The sequence below is a fragment of the Xenopus laevis genome, chromosome 4S (genome assembly GCF_017654675.1).
Source record: "Xenopus laevis strain J_2021 chromosome 4S, Xenopus_laevis_v10.1, whole genome shotgun sequence".
In the NCBI taxonomy this organism is placed as follows: domain Eukaryota; kingdom Metazoa; phylum Chordata; class Amphibia; order Anura; family Pipidae; genus Xenopus; species Xenopus laevis.
In genome coordinates, this window is record NC_054378.1 from 12,505,908 (window position 1) to 12,533,045 (window position 27,138).

A 27,138-nucleotide genomic window follows, 5' to 3' on the forward strand; every position below is an offset into this window, starting at 1 on the left:
CTGTTAGGCAGGGGGTCTGAACAAATACAGGCGCACATCGGGTATTGCTCGACAGCTATACTAGGAGGGAAGCTCTGTGGGTGAAAGGGTGGGCTGTTCAATTGGAGCTTGTTTCTGGGCAAGAATATACTCTGTTCATGGCACTATCACCACTTGTATTTAACTCTCTCTAGCCAGATTGCTGGGAGGGCTTAACGGAGGGTGAAGGGGTTGTTGTTAGATTGGGGTTTGGCAGTGAACCAAACGTAGCGGGACAGATGTGTCTGATACCCACTTCTTTCCATATGATCAGATAATGATCTTTATTTCTACCCTGTTATCACTCTAAATACTCCATTATAGACCTAACAGGTCAGTTCTATACCCACCTCTAGACCTACACTTCTGGTATAACCCACGTTTAGTAGGCTCATCCCCCTGTTCCTAACTTTATTTTAAATAGTTCTTGGATCTACCACAACATATATATTTTTTAATCAGTTTGCATTAAAAGTTAAGTTTTATTTGGTTCTTGGATAGGGATGTCGCGGACTGTTCGCCCGCGAACTAATTCGCGCGAACATCGACCGTTCGCGTCCGCCGAATGTTCGCGAACGTCGCGCGACGTTCGCCAATTTGGGTTCGCCTTAGCTGGCGCTTATTTTTGCCCTCTCACCCCAGAGCAGCAGATACATGGCAGCCAATCAGGAAGCTCTCCCTCCTGGACCACCCCCACACCCCCTGGACCACTCCCCTTCCATATATAAACTGAAGCCCTGCAGCGTTTTTTCATTCTGCCTGTGTGTGCTTGGAAGAGCTAGTGTAGGGAGAGAGCTGTTAGTGATTTGAGGGACAGTTGCTAGTAACTTTGCTGGCTAGTAATCTACTTGATACTGCTCTGTATTGTAGGGACAGAACTCTGCAGGGATTTGAGGGACATTTTAGGTTAGGTAGCTTTGCTGGCTAGTAATCTACCTTCTACTGCAGTGCTCTGTATGTAGCTGCTGTGGGCACTGCTTCTGATCTCATCTACTGACTGCTGCCTGTAACCCAATAGTCCTTGTAAGGACTGCTTTTATTTTCTTTTTTGTTTTTTTTACTTTGCTACTGTAAGAGCCCAGTGCTATTAGTCTAGCTGTGTTGGGGAGTGGGACTGGTGTGCTGCTCCTCCTAGTAGTTCACCACTACCAGCACCAACCAGAGTCAAAATTGTTACAAAGTATCTTATTTGCACCTGTTAGCTGTTCTGAGCTCTCTGCCAAAAGCTAATTAAGTTAGAAACTGTTTTTTTTCTGGCTGTTCAGTTCAGAGAAAAGAGGGACTTTCCAGTACAAAAGATGGACAGGGGGTTGAGTGGTCAAAAGAGGGACAGTTGGGAGGTATGCAAGTGCCACCTAGCTGTGTGAGCTTTTTCACATTCTGTCTAAATAACAATAATAATTCCGTGTCCGTAAACATCACCTGAGTGATGTTTTTACAGCAGCAATAATATATTCCGTACCCACTACTGTATACGTTGCCCTTGCAGGCATTGTTTGCCCAGTCTTTAACCAAGTGCCACCTAGCTGTGTGAGCTTTTTCACATTCCGTGTCCAGAAACATCACCTGAGTGACGTAGTGTGATTTCTGCCCTTTACAGCACAAAACGCAGCGCTGTGTCAACAATGTATTTTTCAGATACATTTTTGCCCTTGATCCCCCTCTGGCATGCCACTGTCCAGGTCGTTGCACCCTTTAAACAACTTTAAAATCATTTTTCTGGCCAGAAATGTCTTTTCTAGCTTTTAAAATTCGCCTTCCCATTGAAGTCTATGGGGTTCGCGACATTCGCGAACCGTTCGCATTTTTTCCCGGAAGTTCGCGAACATGTTCGCGAACTTTTTTTCCGACGTTCGCTACATCCCTATTCTTGGAGTCCTCTGATCCTAGGATGGGGCGGTGCAATCTTTAGGGTTAGCTTTTCCCTTCATTATCACTATTTCCATAACCCTGCACACTATCCATTGTTTCTCTCACTTGATGGGCGGTGCTCCCTTATCTATATCTATTCACATAGGGTCCAAATTACCCTAGCAACCATGCACTGATTTGAATCAGAAACTGGAATCAGAAGAACAAGTCAGAAAGTGTCAGAAGAAGAAGGCAAGGCCTTTTAATTATACAGCCTGTTTATCCCACACTTGGGGGCAAATTTACTAAGGGTCGAATATCGAGGGTTAATTAACCCTCGATATTCGACTATCGAAGTAAAATCCTTCAACTTCGAATATTGAAGTCGAAGGATATACCGCAAATCCTTCGAATCGAACGATTCGAAGGATTTTAATCCATCGATCGAACGATTTTCCTTTGATCAGAAATAGCTTAGAAACCTTATGGGGAAGGTTAACATTGGTGCTTGGTAGGTTTAAAGTGGTGAAGTATGTAGTCAAAGTTTTTTTTAAAGAGACAGTACTTCAACTATCGAATGGCCGAATAGTCAAACGATTTTTAGTTCGAATCGTTCCATTCAAAGTAGTAGTCGAAATAGCCAATTTGATGGTCGAAGTACCCAAAAAAAAACTTTGAAATTCAAAGTTTTTTTTACTTCGAATCCTTCACTCGAGCTTAGTAAATGTGCCCCTTAGTGCCCATAGGCTCAGGTCTTTGCACTCCAGAATAAAGTATAGTCCAGAATGCATGAGAAATTTCCATTCCTCCCTGTCTTATAATGAACTCGGATGCTTTTTTAACCATTTATAAGCGTTATATTTAATGCTGTTTTTATGAAATTCCAATAATGATTTGATAATCACATAACATTTGCTTTTCTAGTGTGTAATAGGTTAAGGGTATTGTGATTTGGGTCCCACTAGTAATAAAGTTTATGATTTTATAAACCTGAGCTTAAAATGACTGTGTTTTTGGTGTGGGCACTTTGCCTTTTAACTTTTTAGACCATGTACTGTATTTTCAGTATCTACAACTACGCCATACTCTATAAACCCAGTTTGGCCGGTCACAGATTGTTATATCGCCAAATCGGCTGAATAAATGCTACTTCTTGTTAAGCAACCCCCCCCCACACACACAACCTCCTCTAGGAGAATTATACACTTAATAGTCCAGGGGTGTCCCTGCCCTTATCCCTGAAATATGCAAAAAAATCTTGATTCACCTTGATTTCCTGATAAGTGAAATAAAATGATCCAATTCCGCTGTCTGCACAGTTAACAACACACAGGTTACACTTAAAAACCCCAGAGGTAAATGATATATGTCCCAAATGTAAGCGTTCCCTCCCCTGCCACCTTTATACAGCTGGTGTGGCAATGCCCTCACATACACCAGTTGTGCCCCAGATGACAGATGTTATTAGCCAAACCCTGCCTCTTATTATCCTCATGGAACAATTCATTTGTTTTGCTTAACCAAGTTTCAGAAACTGCTCCCACAAAAGTCAAGGGGCAAATTCACTAACCTCCAAAAATTCACCAGCGACGACTTCACTCACATCGCAACACTTCGCCAGGCGAAAATTCTCCAGGAAAACGCTAATTCACTAAAATGCAAAGTTGCGTCCAGGGTGCTGAACGATGGTGAATTTTCGCTAGTGAAAGTGAAGTGCGCTAGTGTTGGCTAATTTGCATACAGCGAGAAGTTACATTTAAATGGACGTATATGTTGCAGGAAATATATTACACTACAGAAGCCCAGGGAACTTTAATAAAAGAAAATAGAGTTGTTATATTGCCCTACACATGAGCCCAGTGTATAGTTTATGTGCCATATGGTAGGAAATGTAGGGGATAAGCCGGGTACCGTAAAAAAATTTACGCTCTTTTGCAGCCTATCACCCTGAAAAACTGAAAAGTCCTATCTATCTATTGCACTTCGACTGGTGCATTTGCGTAGTTACGTCCATTCGCAAGAGCGGAAATTAGGCATTAGAGTGCGAAGAAGCGCTAGATTCTATCTCCTTTGCTAGCAAATTTATGCCAGCACCCGTTAGTAAATCGGCGAAGTACCGAAATGATGCAACGCTGGCGAATTTTCACCAGCTTTAGTCACTTTGCCCTTTAGTGAATTTTCCCCCATGGTACTGAGTTCACTTCTCACTGCCCCGTAACTTTCCCTCCCCCTATCACTTTCCAGCCCCACTTTCTCTTACCTCCTGCCCTTGCTGGGGGGAAACAATGTTACCCAATAAATTCACACACAGACTGGATTAGGCTGTTATTCTGTTTATTTTGTTAATTATTTGCCAGTCAATATATTTATAGCAATAAATAATTCGTAAAAGAAATAAGTCATCATCAGCCAAAGGTTACTGGGCTAGAATATGAAGTATGAATAAATTGAATGGAATAATGTTAAATACAAAGAGGACAAATCAGATAATTAATCGAACACATTCATTTTACTTTCCTGATCATTTATCTGACAGTCTTTTAATACTACTGTGCATGTCGTTTTATGAGCCAAGACAGGAGAACAGGAAACAATACAATCTATTTCCATTTGTTAAAGGGGTTGTTCAGCTTCAAACACTTTTTTAAGTTCAATTGGTTTCAGACAGTTCATCCAAAATAAAGACTTTCTCCAATTACTTTCTATTTTATATTTTGATCGTATTGAAGTGTAAAGTTTCATGTTTCACCTCCTAAAGCAGCTCTGGGAGTGGGGGGGTCGCTGACCCTGTAACTAAATTGATACATTCAGTTGATACATTCTTTTTATCTTTGTCCCTGCTGAGCAGAATCCCTGAGTTTCAATAAAGGCAGCTGTTAGAATTGATACAATAGTTGCTAATTTATCGCAGATTCTGCTGAGAAATGTATCAACTAAATGGAAAGCAATCGAAAAAAGTCTTTATTTCTGGGAACAATCTGAAAGCAACTCCAGTGATGGGTGAATTTGTCCCATTTGGCATCGCGGAAAAATTCGCAAATTTCCCGGGAAATGCGAATTTTCCAAAATCCATACAAGAGGAAACTTCAATCGATTTTGGGAGACTGGAGCGACACGTGTTTTACCACCAGCAATTCACATTATTGCCTATGGGAAAGCTTTTTACTGGAGAGTGCAGATTAGTTGCCCAGAGAAGCAGCGATTTATCACTAGCGATTAATCTCCTGTTGTGTCACTGCCCTAACATATACACTATTGAACTGCTTGTGTTTCAGGTCATCAAAAAGTTTGATTTTAATCTCCTGGCTACGACACCCTCTTTTTCAGACATATCTTATGGGGAAATGTTAATATTTAGTACCTTCTTCTTGGTAATGACTATAAAGTTATAAATACACTAAGAAAGGACCAGTAAAGCTAAATTTTGTCATCGTCCATAAACTGATAACTGACCAATCATAGGCCACTAGTTGTGCCCAACCATTTACCCTTCCTCTGAGGATATCACAGACTCCAGTAAAGCAAATGCTGGGACATATACCATAGTGTTACCTTTCTTTATGTTCATTTATAGCTACATCTTCTTATGCTGGGGAAACTCAATGACACTATTTCACATTTTCCCTGACAAATTTGCAGAACAACGGTTTTTAAGGGGTTGTGGACCATGGATGAGTAGGGGACAATTTTACCATGGTTGATTTTTGCACTATATTGAGTAATAATTGGTACAATCCCCTAAAATGAAGGGAGTGCTCTCACTATTTATACAGAATTAATTATTGGTCAATACGCTTACTACTGACAGGAGCTTATAAAGTCAGCAACCCTATCTGATCATAAGATGTTGGTAATAAATGGAATCAGCTGCTGTTAGATGTAACTGGTGATGTTATTAGAGGGGAACCACTGGTGGATTGTGACTGGCCATAGATTGAAATTAGCCAGTCACAGGCCACTAGCAATACCCAGCCCTCTCCCCCCCTCTGATGACATCACAGATGATGAAAAGACCTAAAAAAGCAGGCTATGCTTGATAAAGCCTGGGGAGAACAGGCCGTCGGTTATAAAGGTGGATACAGGCAGCATGAATTAGTTTGAGCTTTATGAAGCCTGCAGGGAACAGGCTGTGCTTTATGGAGCCTGCAGGGAACAGGCTGTGCTTTATGGAGCCAGCAAAAAGCAGGTTATGCTTGGTAAAGAATTGGGAAGGGCAGTTTTACATGGAGAGATCGGAAGGTTAGTTAATAAGGTACAATGGGAAAGTATGATGAGGATGTATTTCATGGGAAGATGCATAGGTAGTTTAAAAAGGTGAATCTGTGATATCATTAGAGGGGAACCGCTAGTGACTTATGACTGGCCATAGATTAAAATTAGCTAGTCACAGGCCATTAGCTATGCCCACCCCTAACCCCCCCTCTGATGACATCACAGATAATGATAAAGCCTGTAGGAAACAGACTGTGCTTTATGGAGCCTGTAGAAAGCAGGTTACGCTTGGTAAAGAATGGGGAAGGGTCGTTTTACATGGAGAGATGGGAAGGTTGCTTAATAAGGTACAATGGGAAGGTATGATGCTTTAAAGAGCCTGCGGAGAACAGGCTGTGCTTTATAGAGCCTGTAAGAAAGAGGTTGTGCTTTATAGAAATAGGGAAAGGTTGGTTCAGGTGAAAAGATGGGCAGGTTGTTTAACAGGGAAGGATGGGGAGATGATTTTTTTTTGTTTTTTTTTGTTTTTTTTTTAAACTAGAATAAAACTGAGACTATGATTAAAAACTTTAAAACTATGAAAAGCTGCGTAAGATAGAAATGGTACATAAAGCATAAATGTACTTCATGGGAAGATGCATAGGTAGTTTAACAGGGTGAATCTGTGATATCATTAGAGGGGAACCGCTAGTGACTTATGACTGACCATAGATTAAAATTAGCTAGTCACAGGCCACTAGCTATGCCCACCCCTAACCCCCCCTCTGATGATATCACAGATAATGATAAAGCCTGTAGGGAACAGACTGTGCTTTATGAAGCCTGTAGGAAACAGGTTGTGCTTTATAGAGCCTGCAAAAAGCAGGTTATGCTTGGTAAAGAATTGGGAAGGGTCGTTTTACATGGAGAGATGGGAAGGTTGCTTAATAAGGTACAATGGGAAGGTATGATGCTTTAAAGAGCCTGCAGGGAACAGGCTGTGCTTTATAGAGCCTGTAGGAAAGAGGCTGTGCTTTATAGAAATAGGGAAAGGTTGGTTCAGGTGAAATGATGGGCAGGTTGTTTAACAGGGAAGGATGGGGAGGTGTTTTTTTTTGTTTTTTTTGTTTTTTTTTTAAACTAGAATAAAACTGAGACTATGATTAAAAACTTTAAAACTATGAAAAGCTGCGTAAGATTGAAATGGCACTAGAAAAGCACACAGAGATGATAAATGCAGCTATAAGTGCTTTCTGTGATGATGCTGGCAATTACATGCAGTGCTGAAAGATGGTGGATGTGGGGAGAAAGCTTCAATTCGGGTTGGTAGAGCAGGACAGATTTTAAGATATTAAAAAACAGTATTCGCTCACCTTGGATGTTATACATTACCCGATATTACAGGATGAAGCCAGTGCTACTGGTGTCCTGGTGGCAAGTTGCACAGCTTTTGTGATGGTCAGTTGGATGAGATCAAGCTGAAAAAGTTACATTTTATATAAAGTACTGCTGGTCCAGAAATCTCAGTCCTTTTGTGAAATGAATATACAAGTAACCAATCCTGGCATTTCTGCTTGTAAGTGTATGAGTTAAAGTATGCAATAATTTCTGTAAATCAATATGTTTTAATGTATGAAAGATGCAACATATTAAGTAGTAGAGGAATTTCAACGTTAAGGCTTCTTCAAGATTTCTTCTTATATAGAAATCAATTTCTAATGTAAAAGTTTCCCTGGGTTATGGTGATAAAATAACAGACTATTGGATATGTCCACCAACAACCCAATCACAGAGCTTAAAAAATAAATGTGGGGGGTAGTGCCCAGAGCTCAGAGACGTTTAAAAGTCAATGGAAAGCGCTGTAACTTGTACTTCAGCAGATAAAGATATTCTGAAATAAAGACTTCAGATCCATATTCTAATCTAACATATTAGGTCTAGAAATATTCCCAGTCAAACTCTAAGGTTTACCTCGGTGGTGGCAGAGGAATTACTCCTGCCAGCTTGGGTCAATGTAGCTGAACTTTTCGACCATGCGGGTCTCACTGGGGTCCTCCTCTGGGAATGGGATATTTTTCTTGCTGAATCCCTTAACTGAGCTCTGCAGGAAAAAAGTGATGCATTGGTTATATAATAATTAACCTTCTATAGCCATTGTGACATTTCTATTCTAAATTGCCATGAGTCTATTGTAAAGCATAAGTGGAGCAGATTTCATGTTTCATTCTCATACATTGTGTTTTTGCCCAACTATATATGTTTTGCTATATTATTACAGGTATGGGATCTGTTATCTGGAAACCCAGTATCCAATAAACTCCAAAAAGTCTCCCATAGACTTTCTTTTTCGCTATAATAATAAAACAGTACCTAAGATATAATTAATCCTTATTGGATGCACAACCATTCTATTAGGTTTATTTAAAGTTTACATGATTTTCTAGTAGATTTAAAGTATGAAGATCCAAATTACAGATCCGTTATCCAGAAAATCTCAGGTCCCGAGCATTCATGATAATAGGTCCCAAACCTGTTTTATTAGTATTGAAAGGACAGGTACATTTTCCCATGATTTTGTTGTGTGTGTTACTATGTATGCACAACTACCCTCTAACTGGCTGTATTGCAATATGAATTCTTATTTTTCCTAGCTTATCCCATTATTCAGAATCTTTCCTTCACTTGCCATTCTGTCTTCCAAATTCCTTATCCCAGTTAGTAGGGTCATTAAAACCTTGGAACAGTTTAAAACCCAAGAGCTTTGCAGAAAAACATGTACTCATATCATACAAAGTAATGAAGCTCTAATGCAGACTGACATAGAATACTACTTTAAATATTATATTAAAAGTTAATTAAGTGAACAAGGCTACCAAAGTACATTTATACATAAAAACCTATTTATCTACGAATTGTATCCCACAGCAAATGAAACCGACATGTTTCACGGTGGGATAAGAGGTACTATATCACTTCTGGGGGAATGGCGAGTGCGATCACATTAACGTTATGAACTTACTTTAGGTGGTATAATAGGAGACAGCAGGCTTCTTCTCTCCACTTGCACCCAATCAATTGTGGAATAAAATGGGTGGTCCCGGATGTCGGCATATACCCCAAGGCGATGTTTGGGCTTCTTCTTCAAGAGCTAAAGCAAAAGATGAATAGTTATTATAAAATATTTTATTTATGTGGCTACATTTCATTCAGTTAATTATTTACATACAAAATCATATCATTCTTCCTAGGTAATGCTTTGTGATCTTGATGGCATCTAGACTTTTGAATAAGAACTAGATGAGCTGTCATATAGTATTCTAATATATAAAATATAGTTACAACTATTTGGGATCTAAAGCTGTTAACACTCCTCTATGGTACTCAAGGCTAAACAGCTGACTAACCACCTCTTATAGCACCTCTTACTGAACTTTTGATCTCAAACTATCCCCACACTCATGGGTCCCCTTCCCAGTCTTACCTTGTTCTGGAGACTTTTCACTTAAAATGTGCTTACATGTGTTTAATTGCACCCATTTCTGCTACACTCAGCAGATAAGCAGCGTAAGTCAAAGTCGGAAGCTGAACTATTAGGGTCAAATGACTTACAGTAGCAATTTTACTATATTCCTCCTAAACCAGGCCAAAGCCAACTATCAGTGACCTACATGAGTAATGCTTCCAATATCCCTGGTCCAATGTGCCTATATGGGAACTTCATAGAATGGACGCAGTCTCTGGTTAATGGCTGGTCTGTTTTACATTAGTTAAAAATGTAGATCGCATTTAGCCTTTAAGAATTTGTTTCATTATTTGGCCAGTGCCCTCTGTGTCTGCAGACCCACCTTAGCAGTCACAACTATAACAGTAGACTAAATACCTTAAAACTTTTATCTTGTGTTGAAAACAAAAAAAATAATAAAGCAGCTTTTTAGCATTTGATACAATTTCTGTTAAAATTCCATTCCCATTTTACTAACCTGTTTTAAGAGGTCACGTAATTCCGCAGAAAGGAATTCTGGATATTGCGGCTTTTCAGTCAGGATCCTTTCTAGTTGTTCTTCTTTAGAGATATGCCGTGAATATGGTAATATGCCGGTGGCCATTTTATATAAGATAACACCAAACGACCACCAATCAGCACTTGAATTGTATTCCATATCTGCTAAAACCTAGAGAAGAAATATATAAAATGAATTACCCAGGTCGATGGACATCTGCAGTTTATCCATATAATGGAGAAAGAACAACTGGCTGACTTGCCACTCCTCAGACAGGCCAGACCCATGGCACACTTGCAGGACTATCATCAATATTGTCAGCTCAAGCATTTCTATGGCTATTTAGGAGGATCCAGTAACCTCGGAAGATCCCTCACCCCATACTACCATATTCTTTTCCCCCCCTCTTTTTTCTTTTTCTATATCCCCTATCCCATACTTACCAGAAATCAATAAAAATATATTTAAAAAAAATTAATAAAATGAATTACCCAGGATGGGCTCAAGGACAAGGTAACTGAGGTCAAGTTGCATAGGAGCACTTCAATTTCACTTAAAATAATAAGAAATATTGTATAGCTGTATGGCGCTAATATTCTTACCTCTGGGGCTATATACCCTGGTGTTCCACACCTTCCACGCTGAGTATTTGATTTAAACATGTTGGTACAGACGAGGCCGAAATCAGCGATCTTCAAATGACCCTCTTCATCCAACAAAATATTCTGAGGCTTCAGGTCACTATAAGGCACATAAGTAGCACAGTGTATATCATGTTTGCCATTAGTAAAATGAGTGGCATTTCGAGAGGATGTAAAGTTTCCTTACCGATGCACGATCCCATTGGCATGCAAGAACTTCAAACCTACTGCTAGTTCTGCAGAATAAAACCTTTTAAAAGACAAATGACAGGATTTATTATATATAATGAACAAAGTACTTGCAGATTGTGATATCCATAATGTTTTAGGTCCTTCTGCCTCAAGAAGCAGGTTACTTACATTATGAGGTCACTGTTCAGACGACCTACGGTTGTTATGAGGTCATCCAGTGTGCCGCCACTCATATACTCCAGAACTAGCAGTATGAGAGACTGGATACAAAATATAAAGGAGAGAGTGAGGCACGGAATTGGATATCACAGGAACACAATTTCATATTTTCCCAATTTAATACAAAGTTTGGTACAATCATTTAATAATTACTTTAAAGGGGTTGTTCACCTTCCAAACACTTTTTTTAATTCAGTTATTGTTTTTTCAATTACTTTCCATTATTTATTTTTTACTGTTTTTCCAAAATCTAAAGTTGAATGTTCGTGTCTCTGGTGTTTGAGTCTGACGGCTCAGTAATTCAGGTGCAGACTCTGAACTAAGGGGCAGATTTATCAATGGACGAGGTGGATATTCGAATGAAAAAGAATCTAATTTCAAGCTATTTTTGTGTACTTTGACTAGGGAATAGTCCAAATTCGATTTGAATTTGAAATTTTTTTTCAAAAATTCAAAAATTTAAATGTCAAAATTTTATCTCTTTAAAAATTTGACTTTGACCATTCACCATCTAAAACCTGCCGAATTGCTCTTTTTAGCCTATGGGGGACCTCCTAGAACCTATTTGGAGTCAATTGGTGGACTTTGAAAAATCAAAGCTTTTTTAGGAATCGTATTCAATCAAATGCGCTATTCCTTTGATGTATACGATTTGAATTCATCCAAATTACGGCTCTATTCGATCGAAAACAGACCTATTGTACCAAAAAAAAATTTGACTTCATTTTTGAATTCCAATTTCGAAGATTTTTCAATTCAAAATTCGACCCTTGATAATCCATTAAAACAGTTTACAGGGTCAGTGACCCCCCTCCCAGAGCTGCTTCAGAAGGTGAAAAATGAAATTTTACACTTCAATATTAGAAAAACGGTCACACATAGAAAATGGAAAGTCATTGGAAATAGTCATTATTTCTGGTGATCTATCTGAAAACAACTAGTTGTTGTAAACCACCCCTTTAAGAAATAGTGGGTTAGACACAATACACTAGCATTAATAGGAATAGATTATACTATTGGGAAAGGGTCCTGCCATGCTGACATATCTTTCAATAGCTGAACAAAGCAGAGGAGAGTACAAATATATGAGATGTATGTATTTAGAACAAATTTAGGTCTGACCCGTATATAGTTGAAATGCATGGAAAATTCTAGTTCCCAATTTTGAACAGAATGACCCCAGCACAACAGCATTTGTTTTATCATGATAGTTCTGATACTAAAAAGTGCTCATATGAAACCCATACAATAGAAAGACATAACCCTCAAATACTACCACACCTATCCTGAAAAGTATACCACAGCCTATTGTGACATCTCTAGTAGCAGCATTCAGTAATGAAGATAAGTAGGATCGGGTCTGGGTGCAAGCCGTGCCCACCCTCAAGGGGGTTAGAGCCCAGATGCACCCCCTGCACCCCCGGTAGTTAGTCCCCTGGCAGCATTACAATAACTAATAAATAAAAATATGCTATATGAAGTCATTATATTAGTAACAGAACCTGGGATAAAATAAGACCCTAATAAAACTCTCTTCCCTGTACCTGAGTTTGAAGTGTTGCCATTCCCCGACATAAATACGGGCATCTTCTGGCAAGCTGTAGCACTGACGCTTCATTCCTGACGTTCTTGAAGTCCCGAGTCTTTTTCTTTTCAATTATCTTCACTGCAACCAGTTGGTCTTTTATCATATAAGATGCCAACATCACCTAGAGAAAAGAGTGGGAATGAAGAAAATATTGCTGGGTTGCTTGTATGGACACAAGTGCACCTAGCCGACATGATTTATGGGTTAAATCGGATTGTGGTTAAATAGGATTGAAATGGCTATTTGGTTTAATGGTTTATATAAAGATTTATGGTTTAGTTTCATACCAAAAGATGATCAATGAAGTATCCTGCATTCCCACTTTAGACTTATCCTTACGGACTGACTAATATATCCGAAAGAATGTTGGACCCTTAAAGACATAGTTCCAAAAGAATATTGGACCCTAAACAACATTGTTTAACTTTTAATTAACTTTTAATATGATTTTTTCACAAAATGAATTTATTTATTAATTGAAGCTACAATGGATTGACATTTGAGTATCTGGTTGTTAGGGTTCAATTTACTCTACTAACCAGGCAAGACTAAAAGATAAGTAATGAAAGATAACAATAAGGGAATGAGGGAATGTATGAACCTAAAGCTTGCATTATACAGTTTCTCATTCCTTAAAGCACCGCACTGGAAAGATGCAGTTGCACGAAATGATACAGAATACAAGCTGAGGTCCCTGGGTATGTACTATACTGCCATATCTCCTCTTTTGCAAATCAACAGCTTGTACATACACACGATGCCTCTGACCTATCACATTAGAGGTACTGGAACAGTCAGTAATTTCATGTAAATGCTAGTCATTGATTTGCATAAGTGGAAGGATATATTGTGTTGGACACAGCAAGAACTGGCATCTCAACTTAGGAGTAGATTTCCCTATTTTTTCCTGGCACTTCCTTTAGGAAGTTCATCACTCACCTTGCCAAATGAACCTTTGCCTATCTGTTTTATAAGGCGGTAATTGTTGATATCGAGGGCCGGTGGTGTTTCGGGTTCCCCTCGAATCTTCTTCTGTTTTCTTCCATCTAGAATATTAAAAAAAATAACGTTAATTCAAGAAATGTTCAGCGAATGTCTGAATTGTTACAGTGTCACCTCATTTGTAAGATACAGTCTTCCTTATGTCCCATGCAACAAGCTGTGTCACACCTGTTTCATTGGTACATTCCCATATCAGTAACCAGGTAATGCATGGGGCATGTTGGGAATCGGCAGAGTTTGGTGCATAAGGTCACAGCTGGGTGTAATTTTGCATGTCCATAAATTTAATGGGGTCTAAATATGTCCTGATTTTGATATTACCATTCAAAGATCAGATGCAGTCAGAGAAACATATAGCACTGAATCAGCACTCTAACAATGAACGAATCATTCTTTGATTTCACAATAATCACTAATGACACTGAATTTAGTTTTTCACAAAATGAATTTATTTATTAATTGAAGCTACAATGGATTAACCACACTAATATAAACAATTCTATAGAACAAAAGTAAAAAACTTACATCAATGCTCTATAGATTTTTTAAACAAGTCTGCAACATTGTTTCAGGAGTTAGAGCTGTGACAGATGTTTGTTTTAATAGCAATTATAGTGAATTACAGTACACTGAAAATGTTTATTAAAGGGGTGGTTTAACTTTAAATGAACTTTTAGTATTATGTAGAGAATGATATTTTGAGACGATTTGCAATTGGTTTTCATTTATTATTATTTGTGGTTTTTAAGTTATTTAGCTTTTTATTCAGCAGCTCTCCAGTTTGCAATTTCAGCAATCTGGTTGCTAGGGTGCAAATTACCCTAGCAACCATGCATTGATTTGAAAAAGAAATAAAAAGTAGCAATAATAATAAGTTTGTAGCCTTACAGAGCATTTGTTTTTTAGGTTGGGTCAGTGACCCCTGTTTGAAAGCTGGAAAGAATCAAAAGAAAACGGCAAATGATTGAAAAACTATAAAAAATAAATAATGAAGACCTACTGAAAAGTTGCTTAGAACTGGCCATTGTATAACATACTCAAAGTTAACTTATAGGTGAACCACCCCTTTAATGTTTATAGGAACGTTGTTTAGAATAACATTTTGTTTTACTGTGCAAAAAACTATTTTCTTAGAACACCAGCAATGAACTGCAAGTTTATTCTCCTTACCATCTCGGCTTTTATCTGGACTCCTGGAACGTTTCTTGGCCGTTGTTTTCTTCTCTCTTTCCCCGTGGTTTTTCTTCTTCTCCTCTTTTTCATCTCTTTTCTTTCCTTTCTTTCTCTCCTTTTCTTCTTTTCGAAACTTCTTACCTGATAAAAAAATAAGCACCGCGTGACTCTCTAATTCCTACTTTATTCACTTATGGGGGAATGTATTTATTATTCATGGGCAAGGTGCCAAGTACAAACAAATGAGTGTAAAACTTGCTTGTTGTGCCTTGTTGTAGCCTGTACCTGTAATGGGTTTTTATACCATAACAAGATACAGGGTAGAACAAAGCTCAGGACACAACTGCAACTCTCTACATGGGCTCTAAGGGTACAATTGTATGATCCTGAATTTTTAACATTTTAATAAATGTTTCCTTAAATCTCCAATGTTGCTTTTCACTGGTACATTTAGTAGCAAAACTGATCAGTATGAACTTGAATGACATGTGAAAGGTTGAGGCCAAATGGAAAGCGGCAGCTTGAGCTGGGTATTGCTTCCCCAAGCACATTACACTTTATATAGACATTATGGCTCATAATTACTCCAATTACTTATTCATTTGACTAGTCTTCTACCGATTTTAAAATGGAAGCCAGAATCTGTTATTTTGCAAAAGATTATTTAAGCACCAGTGGGTTCTGACAGCCTAAGCACATTACACACAAAGAGACACCATAGGTACCACAGCCCTAAGCTCAATACACAGTGATGGGCAGCAGCCAAAAGGCACCCCAAGAATATTATACAAGTTCATTATGTACAGTGAAAGGCAGTGGGTAATGGGACCCCATCCCATTTATACAGTAAAAGCCAAAGGATACGAACACCCAAAGTACATTATATAATATAAGAGGCAGTGGGCAGGGGCATCATGTACAGTTAGACACTGCAGAGGACATTATATACAGTGAGAATCTATGGTCACTGGCATAACAACTATATGATACACATTACATTATATACAGTAAGAAGCAATGGCTACTGGTACCCCAATAATGTTACATATGGTGACACCCAATGGTATATTCTATAGCAGTGATCCCCAACCAGTAGCTCATGAGCAACATGTTACTCTCCAACCCCTAGGATGTTGCTCCCAGTGGCCTCAAAGCTGATGCTTATTTTTGAATTCCTGACTTGGAGGCAAGTTTATTTGAATAAAAACCGTGTGTACTGCCAAACAGAACATCAATGTAGGTTTACAATCCACATAGGGCTACTAAATGGCCAATCACAGCCTTTATTTGGCACCCCAGGAACATTTTTCATTCTAGTGTTGCTCCCCAACTCTTTTTACTTCTGAAATACCTCAAATACATTATATTTTGTCAGGCAACGGATACTGGCACCCCCAGGGCATTATACACATTGAAAGTGAGTGTATATTGGTTCCCCAAATATGTTTTATACAGTTTGAAGCAATATTTAATGGTTCCCCTGGCAAATTATTTACAGGTTCTCATAGCACACTACATGCAGTCCTATAGTGGTAACTCAACCATATTAAATGATTAAAATCCAGTGATCATTGATAGTCCAAGCACAGTATACATAGTAAAAAGCAGTTGGCAAAGGTTGCCCTATAACACTATTCTCTTACAGGCAATGGACACTGGCACCCTGAAGACATTATATATATATATATTGAAAAGGTACTGGTACCCCAAATATGTTATTTATAGAGTAATACAGCAAATACTAGTATTTCTAGCCCAATTTATACAAACTACATCTAATCTAAATGTGGTACATCACTGCACCAACTGTACCAACTGCCATTGGCAATACAGGTATATTATACAGGTGAAAGGCAAATACTTACCCCCTGTTAAAATGAGAGGCAGGGGTACAATTATCCCAAGAACATACTGTGAAACCATATTTTTTACATTGATTTTTACCATGATTTTAAGTTGTCCCTCATTCTACACCAGTTTACTATGGCCCAACCAATATATTATGCATAATGCACTTATTCCCTAGTTTGGGGGTTTTACTATAATATACAGTAAGAAGCTCATCTCTGCTTTTTTTTTACCAGAAAAGTAAAAGGTTATATAAGTATGTTCCTATAGCAATATACTACAGGTACAATTATCCCAAGAACATACTGTGAAACCTCATTTTGACATTGATTTTTACCATGATTTTAAGTTTCCCCCTCATTCTACAACAGTTTACTATGGCCCAACCAATATATTATGTATAATGCACTTATTCCCCACTTTGGGGGGTTCTACTATAATATACAGTAAGAAGCTCATCTCTGCTTTTTTACCAGAAAAGTAAAAGGTTATATGAGTATGTTCCTATAGCAATATACTGATAGTTTCATCTCCTTACCTCCTGGATCATCCACTGGGCTACTGCCTCTTCTTCTCTTTTTCTTGCTATTCATTTTTCTTCTTCTTGACAAATCTCCTCCTCCTCTCTTTCTTCTCTCTCACTCCTTCTTCTTTCTTCTGCTAAAAATATCCTCCTTTATTCACTCTGAAATCTTCCAAAAGCTCTGTATCTCCAAGACTAAACTCCTGCGACGTCTCTCCTATCCAGCTGAAAGTCGGTTGGACAGTGACCGTTGGGTCGTCATGGCTTGTGTCTGAGTGGCATGCGGCAGTTCAGCCTGAGACACAAGTAATAGTAGATAGCAGATGATGGTATAGAATACATTATAGAGTACTGTACTGCTATTAGAAAGTCATAACCAGTCAAAGTTTTAATGATTCTCTGTAATTCCTACTATACAAATAAAGGCAGCACCTAAGACACTTAGATGAACATAGAATGTTATTATAGTAATATGGAACCCTCTCTCTATTTATAGATTTCGGCTTACCTAGACACATAAAGGACTTGCTTTTGCTGCTCTTACACATTCTATAATGTTTCTCTTGTACCCTTCTTCCATCTCAAACATTCTTCTTGACTGGAGTCCCTATAAATCAAACATTGTGGATCAGTAGATCTATTCCAAATACCCAATTATGAGCAGTAACCCTTGTATACTGCTCATAGCAAATGATGTTTCAAAATGCAAATGTTACAATATTTCCAGACTTCTCCATTAAAGTACAAAAGTAATGAACACAATACAGGTATGAGACTTGTTATCCAGAGTGGCTGGGACCTTGGGTTTTCTGGATAAAGAGTTTTTCTGTAATCTGGATCTCCATACTTTATCTGTTAAAAAAGCATTTAAACATTAAATAAAACCAATAGGATCAAGTACAAGATACTGTTTTATTATTACAGAGAAAAAAGGACATCATCTTTAAAAATGAGAATGAAATGCTAACCCTTAAACTTTGCTCTCCCCATCCTCTACCAACCAACTTAGCGAGCCGTCATTACTAATATATACCTGTGCTTTTTCTCTCCTTCCAAAATCATTTTTGAATAATTTGCCTCCTTGTTCTGGGGATTTCCAGCTTTCAAATGGGGGTCACTGATCCCATATCAAAAACAAATGCACTGTAAGGCTACAGATGTATTGTTATTGCTACTAAATTATTTAATGCTAGGTAAATTTGGCCCACTTCTTTGGGAAATTCTAAAAATTGACCCCCATTTCCCTATATTGGGATGGGATGAATGCACTGATGGGGTGGCTGTGAATAAAAGATGATGATGAATTGGGGTGGAATATATGAAGAACATTGTGGTGGTGTTGGGGAATAGAAATTGCAATTATTTTATTGGAACTAATTCCAGAATACGCCCCTTCTTATCAGTGCCCGGCCAGGCACCCTAAGCAACCTGACCAGTAGCAGCGCCCGAGAGGCATGCACATGTGCTGCACAAAAAGGACGCCTGCACACATGCGAGAAAAGGATTTACACACCTCCAGATTGGCAAGTTGGGACCAAACTAGGGGTATGAGGCAGAGAAGGTGAGTGCCTGGTGCCCCCAGCTTTGCACCCTAGACACATGCCTACTCTGCCTACACCTAGTTCCAGCCCTGCTTCTTATCCCCCCATCAATGTCCATGTATGTGAAACAAGCCCAAGCAGAGCAGACTCCTCGATTAACTTCTAAACATCGCAGGTTGCATAGTATCCATTGTTTCTTTTTGGTAAATGGGAGATTCCTACCTGCTTCTTAATTCAGGCTTAATACCAGGTCCTGTTCAGCCGGCTCCTTTAGAACCAGAATGGATGTAAGATTCTGTTGAACTGCCATTTTGCTTCTCCAAATTTGTCCTTGCAGTTAGTAGGTACCGACAGAATCCTATGGAAAGATGTAATAAAATTTGTAAACAGGGGAAAACTTACCGGAAATATCGTCCATAGAATACAGCAGGAGAGCTTTAATATGTGACCTATATCAGCGCTCAGTAATCTGCCTCATGCCTTCACTCGCTCCAGCTGTAAACTCAATTACCTTTTGTGATGGACAAAACGAGTGCCAACTTTACTGAATTATCATGATTAAAATGTTCACCTATAGCTTTTATTCAGTGGCATAACGAGACCTCCAAGGGCCCTTGTACATAAATTTACAACTGGGGCTGTTCCTGCTGAATTGTGCTTAGTACAGAGGAATACCTATGCTGCCATAGTTTTAAAGATCTCTCTGTACAGGCTATGAGCAAACTTGGGGGACTGTTCCTGCTGAATTGTGCTTAGTACAGGGGAATACCTATGAAGCCATAGTTTTAAGGTATCTCTCTGTACAGGCTATGAGCAAATTAAGGGACTGTTCCTGCTGAATTGTGCTTAGTACAGGGAATACCTATGCTGCCATAGTTTTAAGGTATCTCTCTATACAGGTTATGAGCAAACTTAGGGGACTGTTCCTGCTGAATTGTGCTTAGTACAGGTATCGGACCTATTATCCAGAATGCTTGGGACCTGGGGGTTTCCGGATAATGGATCTTTCCGTAATTTGGATCTTTATACCTTAAGCATACTAGAAAATCAATGAAACATTAAATAAATCCAATAGGCTGTCTTTACTTTCAATATGGATTAATTATATCTGACTTTGAATCAAGTACAAGGTACACTTTTATTATTAGGTACTTATTGCAAGATGGCACGGTGGCAATTCTATGTATAAATACCCCCAGAACTAATTGCAAGATGGCACGGTGGCAATTCTATGTATAAATACCCCCAGAACTAATTGCAAGATGGCACAGTGGCAATTCTATGTATAAATAACCCCAGAACTAATTGCAAGATGGCACAGTGGCAATTCTATGTATAAATACCCCCAGAACTAATTGCAAGATGGCACAGTGGCAATTCTATGTATAAATACCCCAGAACTAATTGCAAGATGGCACAGTGGCAATTCTATGTATAAATACCCCCAGAACTAATTGCAAGATGGCACAGTGGCAATTCTATGTATAAATACCCCCAGAACTAATTGCAAGATGGCACGGTGGCAATTCTATGTATAAATACCCCCAGAACTAATTGCAAGATGGCACAGTGGCAATTCTATGTATAAATACCCCAGAACTAATTGCAAGATGGCACGGTGGCAATTCTATGTATAAATACCCCCAGAACTAATTGCAAGATGGCACAGTGGCAATTCTATGTATAAATACCCCAGAACTAATTGCAAGATGGCACGGTGGCAATTCTATGTATAAATACCCCAGAACTAATTGCAAGATGGCACAGTGGCAATTCTATGTATAAATACCCCAGAACTAATTGCAAGATGGCACAGTGGCAATTCTATGTATAAATACCCCAGAACGAATTGCAAGATGGAAATTCTTGCCTAGATTATGGCCTAAAACATGTCTGCCTGGAGGAGGGGAATATAATGATTTCAATGTAGAGATCAGGGATCAGATATAGGGAGGAGGGGGGGCAGGAATGACTGAACACAATCCTTCAGGTCATACCTTAATGTTTCTCTGGCTGAGAGGCCTGCAATGAACTGCAGTCTTAAGAGACACTCAACAAAGAAATGTACCACCTTTAGCAGTCCTTTCTATTCCAATTTAATCACGGTTATGGTCACAGACATCACTCTGTGAAGGGGGGTAGAGCAGGGCCGGGCTAAACCAGGACAAAAATTGCACCATTAGAGACAAGCGGGCGGCCGTGCCACTGTTGACATCAGGGCTGGGCCAAGGTAGTTTGGCACCCTAGGCAAGGGCTTCAATCAGCGCCCCCCCCCCCGTCCTGCGTTACCATTTCAGCCAAAATATTGCCCCCCAAATCTGTACCTGTGCAAGCCAGCAGCCAAAATATTGCCACATATCTGTGCCTGTACGAGTCAACAGCCAAAATATTGCCCCCAAATTAGTACCTCTGTCAGCCAGCAGCCTGTGCCAGACAGAAACCAAATAATGCCCCATATCTGTGCCATCAAAATATTGCCCCCCAAATATGTGGTAGGCCAGAAGCCAGCAGCAGCTAGAATATTGCACCTGATGATCTGTACCTGTGTGTGCCAGCAGGACGCAGAAAACAAGCCCTGCAGCAGTCACCAGGACTGACTTTCAGTGTGCCCAAGTCACCAGCAGGCCCATCGGTCTTCAATGCACGCCAGGTACCACACCGACGCGCCAGATCAGCTCTCTGCGGCTGCCGTCTCAACGTGGTGTGCCGTCGATGCCTGCATGCGTTGCTTCCTAAAGCGCATGCACCATAGTGAGTTGAAAAGAAGCGCAGGAGACTCCACAGCGAGTAAGAGGGAGGTGGGGGCTGGAGCGCAGCTGGAGTCAGACGATCGCCGATGCGCTACAGATTAGTTAAAGAGATAACACGCCACAAAATTAAATGCAATTAAATAAGGATTTATTTAAAAAATTTCACCCTAAACGTGCGCCCCCCTATGATTGCGACATAGGCAACCGCCTACTCTGCCTACCCCTAGTTCCGGCCCTGGCTGACATCACGCGCAGTGCCCCGCCGCTGATGTCACGCGCAGCGCGCCGGTCAGAAGCCAGCGATCTGGACAAATTTTTACTGTGCTGGGTTGCAGTTTTTTAACCCTCGATATTCGACCCTTGATAAATCTTCCCCTAAAAGTTAACAAAACTGTAAAAAAATAAAAAGATGGAAAGCAACTGAAAAAAATCTTTATTTCTGGTGAACAATCTGAAAGCAACTCAAATGAAAAAAAATGTTTGGAAGGTGAAAAACCCTTTAAAGATTATACAGCCTGAAGAATAATACTACATATCTTTCAACATGTCTAAAGCCGATTATGGCATATAAGGGTTAAACAAAACAATATGGGGAAATTCACTAAAGGGCAAAGTGACTAACGTTACAGACAAGCGTGCGGCCGCGCCACTAGTGACATCATGCGCAGCGCCCCGCCCTTAGGGACAAATTCACTAACGTTAGGTCAATTTGAACAGGACGGGTACATTAAAGTTGTATGGACAGAGATGGTGCAAATGCTTCAAGTGGCCACTTTTTATTACCAATGTCCAAGGAACCTTAATAAAGACAAAAGAGATCAGATAATGTCCTACACGTAAAATCAATGTTCCATGGCCCTCAAATGTCTGGGGGGAAATGTTAACCCAAAAACGTTCAAGTTAGGACTTTTGCAGGCAATTCTGCTTAAAAAAATAAAAAGTCACCAGCGTTTCTTCAACTTTAATGCATTTTCGGCAGATTCGTCTGACAGGATATGATGTAAGTGACGTAAGATTGAGGAAGATCTGGCTACATTTTAGCAGTTCGTCTGGTCTGAGGTGGCAAAGTCAACTCAAAAGAGGTAACGTTCAGTAAAATCCGCACTTTAGTGAATTTTCAGAGCAACGACCATTCGCCTGAGCCAGGCCTGGATTTGTGGAGAGGCCACTAAGGCCCGGGCCTGGGGCGGCAGTATTTTAGGGGGCGGCATGCTGCCCAACCACATCCACATTCGTTTAAAAACACTGGGGATGTGCACGACATACAATTGTTTTTTAAATTCCCCATGCACCAATCCCCATTGCTCAGGTCCCAATGATGAAAATTTGCATGAATAAAGGGTAGGGGACAGGGGCGACGAACGACAGTGCGACTAGGGGCGGCTGCTATGTAAATCCGGCCCTGGCCTGAGTGAAAAGTCACCTGTTGTTAGAATGCGAACAAACGCTAGCGACAGTCTCTTTCACTAGTGAATTGTCATCTGCACCCGTTAGTGAATTGCCGATGTCCCTGTGGATGTGATGTCTGGCGAAAAGTCGCTAGCGTTAGCCACTTCGTCCTTTAGTAAATCTACCCCTATGTGTCTCTTTAATATTCTTTCTATGGCTTGGCGACCACAATCACACTGGTACTTAAGGTGAGGTCGGAACATGGATCCATAAAAAGGCAAATTATGCTTTCATGCATTTAAATCAAATCTGTTTTTATACAAGAATAATTAAATACCCTTTTAGTAAACATCACTATACCCTCTGCACATTCAATAACTCCTTTAAAGGGTCAATGCAAAGCAAAGTGATATCACTTATTATTATGTAATATTTTCCTTATTTAAGTTACTTTTTTTAAAATGTGAATTTTCAGAATTCTGGATCAGTCACCCAAGATAAGTCAGACACCCCAATTGATGGTTGATACAAGCTATACTCTTACTAATCCAGGCGAGTGATCACTTTCTTTTGTTAACTTGAATCTATTGCATATTTGATACATGAATGGGACCTGTTATCCAGAATGCTCGGGACATGGGGTTTTCCAGATAACGGATCTTTCTGTGATTTGGACCTTCATGCCTTAAGTCTACTAGAAAATCATGGAAACATTAAATTAACCCAAGAGACTGGTTTTGCTTACAATAAGGATTAATTACATCTTAGTTTTGATGAAGTACAATCTACTGTTTTATTATTAAAGAGAAATAAGGAAATCATTTTTAAACATTTGGATTATATGGATAAAATGGCATCTACGAGACATGACCTTAAACTACTTCGGAGCTTTCTGGATAATGGGTTTCTGGATAACGGATCCTATACCTGTACCACTTTCCAAAACCTTATTTACTTTTTGACCATATTCACAATTAGTGTATATACAAAACACATAGCTTTTTTACATGTACCAGCATAACTATAGAGGAAGGAGACCCTGCAGTTGTAGGGGGCTGCTCTCCCAGGGGGAGCGGGTGAGGGGGGCTGGGGAGGGTTTGCTGTGAGCACCAGGCCCCTCCAAACATAGTGACACCGTTGTTTACATGATTAGTATATAGTCATGAACAATGCCCAAATTCTTGAATAAATTTGAAGCAAATCTAGTTTTTATGATATGTTTCTCAGGGCAGGAAGAATCACAGTGACAAAAGTCCATCTGTCTGACATTCTTTTTATGAAAGGACATGAACCATGGTTATGTATTTGAATAACTTCATAAAAATATATAAGTTAAGCAGATGTCTCCAGACATGAAGGCATCCATTGGGTACACAGCATTCGCAAAAAAGTACCAATAACGCCATGAAGCTTTTAAAAAATAAAACATTATTTTATAGTTCTATGGAAATCTATTAATGAAATGTGACCCCTGTTTGTCTCCTGGGTTGCATACTTAAAGACAAAACAGACAAGTGGTGAAAATATCCAAAAAAAATAATTAAAAAAAAATAGTATACAGGTATGGGATCCATTATCTGGAAGCGTGCTATCCAGAATGCTCCGAATTATGGAAAGGCGATCTCTGATAGATGCCATTTTATCTAAATAATCCAAATTTTTAAAAATGATTTCCTTTTTCTCTGTAATAATAAAACAGTAGCTTGTACTTGATCCCAACTAAGGTATAATCAATCCTGAATGGAAGCAAAACCAGCCTATTGCGTTTATTAATGTTTACGTGATTTTCTAGAAGACTTAAGGTATGATGATCCAACTTATAGAAAGATCCGTTATCCAGAATACGCCAGGTCCTGAGCATTCTGCATAACAGGTCCCATACCTGTAAAGACAAAAATATTTTAAATTCACCAAATCAATATATAAATATACTTTAAACAGCTTCCTAAATCGAGTTAATTATAATAAGTCATGTTAATCAAGGTATTTGTCCTATTCCATTTGGAGTCAGGAAGGATTGGATTTTTTTAATTTAATTTCCTCTTCCATGCATAATCACCAATTTGCTGCCTAGTCCTAAATATTCATGGAACTATGGCAAAATGACTAATAAATCAATATTCGCCTATACCCATACTTATTTCATGAGCTAAGAGTGTCCCAGCCCAAGATTGGACTTTCAGTTGGGGCTTGATTTGAAAAGGTTTGACAATCACTACATGGGGGTTGTTTTAACACATCATTTTTTCCTTAGCTGACACTACATAGAACAGAATGGAGTTCAATAGCTCTAAGCAGTCAAACACATGCTGATCAACTGCCACCTTGGTCTGCCTTGATAAATGTGTCAGGTCATTAAACCATTTTCCTGACTATCAGAAAATGTATATATTGTATATACTCCTTTGAATCCTTTTAATTTGTGATGACCCAGGCACGTTTTAGGGGCTGCTGCCGCCCCCCCTCCCACTCCGTGCTTCTAACTTGTAGCGCCGGGCAGGACGAGGAGGGGCCGCATTGCTAGTGCAAGCAAGTACTATTGCACTCGCTGCACTAGAAGAGCCAAATTTCCATTTTAAAAAGTGGAAATTCGGCTCTTAAAGTTACCAGAGGCGACTTTTTGCCGCCCCTGGTAACTGGCCACTCCGTGCCGCCTGAGGCAAGATTCTCACCTTGCCTCATGGCTGGAGCGGCCCTGGATGACCCCCAAACTTAGCTCAAAGCACACTGAGCATGTGCGTGTCACAGACACTCCTAACAAATTCAAGATGGGAAACTCCTGTAACAACTTTGAAGGCCTGGCTCATGAGCATTGTATGTAGCACACCCGTGGATGGACTGAGAAGTGTGTATGTAGTGTGACTTGCTGCTAGTATATCCCAGGCACCCTGAGGCTACGAGCAACTCCCTGAAACTCCCAGCAGTGTGTGCATTTGCCCCTTTAAGCACCTTACCCTCGTGTGGATCCTGGGTTTCTCCTGGTGTACAAATCATTCAGGCTGAAAGTAACAGCAGTTCAGGGTGATTGCTTCAGACAAATCACTTCTTCATTGGACAATGGCAGATAATATGGCTCACAGCAGTCAGGCAGTATAGCTCTCCAAATAATGTCACAGCAATCACTGGAAAACCTTCACACTTTGATATTGACAGTAGATCCCTCTCAGGGAGTAGCGCAGCCTGATCACTAAATAAACTTTCCCTAAGTTGGGGCCTGTTACTGTCCAGACCCACTCCTGTTGGGATCCAGGAAGAGAGAGCCCTGAGCACATGTGCTCTCCTTTTATACTTTTAAACACTGCCACCTTCTGGGCAAACCTTATATTACAAATGGACACAGCTGCCTGGGTGAATCAAAGGACCACTTAGGTGTCCAAAAACTGCCGGAGTTAAATATCTAACCCTCAGGGCTGGATCAATAAGTTCAGTATATACAATATGACAATTCTAGCCATATTCATTTTTAGGGTCTCATTCTCCTTTAAACTGGCTACTATTGTTTCATTTACCAAAGAGGGTAACAGTGCTAGATGCAAACAATTGGCAGCCCCCCCACTAAACAATACAGTCATTTCACCAACCACAATTTGGTGATTGCCCACTAGATATGAAAAAGAGTTCAGATAAATTGCAACCCCACTTCCACGTAATGGATCATGTTTTCATCATAGAGTACATACAGTATTTAGGGTCCGAATCATCATAAAGTGATGATGAATCTACTGGAGCCATCCACTTATTTATAAGATACAGTGCAGGGTAAGACTGGTGTGCCTTGGCACCAGGAAATGTAGTGGGCTCTAAAGCAGGACTTTATTTCCACTTATTATATTAAAATACACTACAGTGTAGTCCTATGTACTATGTACCTAGTATAAGCGAGAGTGGGTCATCAATCACAGACCCTTTAGTGGGCCTTGGGAAATCCAGTTTAACTCTGATTCATTTACAAATAGGAGTGAAGAGGATGCAAATAATGGGTGCAAAGCACCATGTTTTTCAAACGATCTATGTTACATTTTATTTATATACATTTGTATGTGATCATTTGTCTCCTGGTTATCATTTACTTCCGTCTGGAAAAATTCATGGAATCACAGGTTTTTAAGAAGCAGATTAAACGTTATGAAGTAGTGCACTGAGCCAGATTCTGATGTTTTTTTGCAGATGGTAAGTTGGAAGAACGATCTATGTGTATAATGTAGATTCCA

At 39.5% G+C, this 27,138-nt stretch overlaps 1 protein-coding gene and 1 long non-coding RNA gene across 2 annotated transcripts; both read right to left on the reverse strand.

The window, feature by feature from the left end:
• Nucleotides 1-6,895: 6,895 nt before the first annotated feature.
• Nucleotides 6,896-14,977, reverse strand: LOC121393443 (protein kinase C delta type-like). Its single transcript, XM_041562002.1, has 10 exons — nucleotides 14,874-14,977; nucleotides 13,641-13,747; nucleotides 12,658-12,822; nucleotides 11,063-11,154; nucleotides 10,890-10,952; nucleotides 10,664-10,802; nucleotides 10,041-10,232; nucleotides 9,080-9,208; nucleotides 8,032-8,161; nucleotides 6,896-7,538 (listed from the first exon to the last, which is right to left on the reverse strand). The coding sequence occupies exons 3-9, from the start codon at nucleotides 12,817-12,819 to the stop codon at nucleotides 8,051-8,053; spliced, it is 888 nt and encodes a 295-aa protein (XP_041417936.1). The 5' UTR covers nucleotides 12,820-12,822; nucleotides 13,641-13,747; nucleotides 14,874-14,977; the 3' UTR covers nucleotides 6,896-7,538; nucleotides 8,032-8,050.
• A 1,934-nt stretch (nucleotides 14,978-16,911) lies between these two features.
• On the reverse strand, nucleotides 16,912-21,904 carry LOC121393451. The gene is made up of 4 exons (XR_005961072.1): nucleotides 21,331-21,904; nucleotides 19,011-19,146; nucleotides 17,756-17,854; nucleotides 16,912-17,542 (listed from the first exon to the last, which is right to left on the reverse strand). It is a non-coding gene; the product is annotated as an uncharacterized LOC121393451 (long non-coding RNA).
• Nucleotides 21,905-27,138: the final 5,234 nt, after the last annotated feature.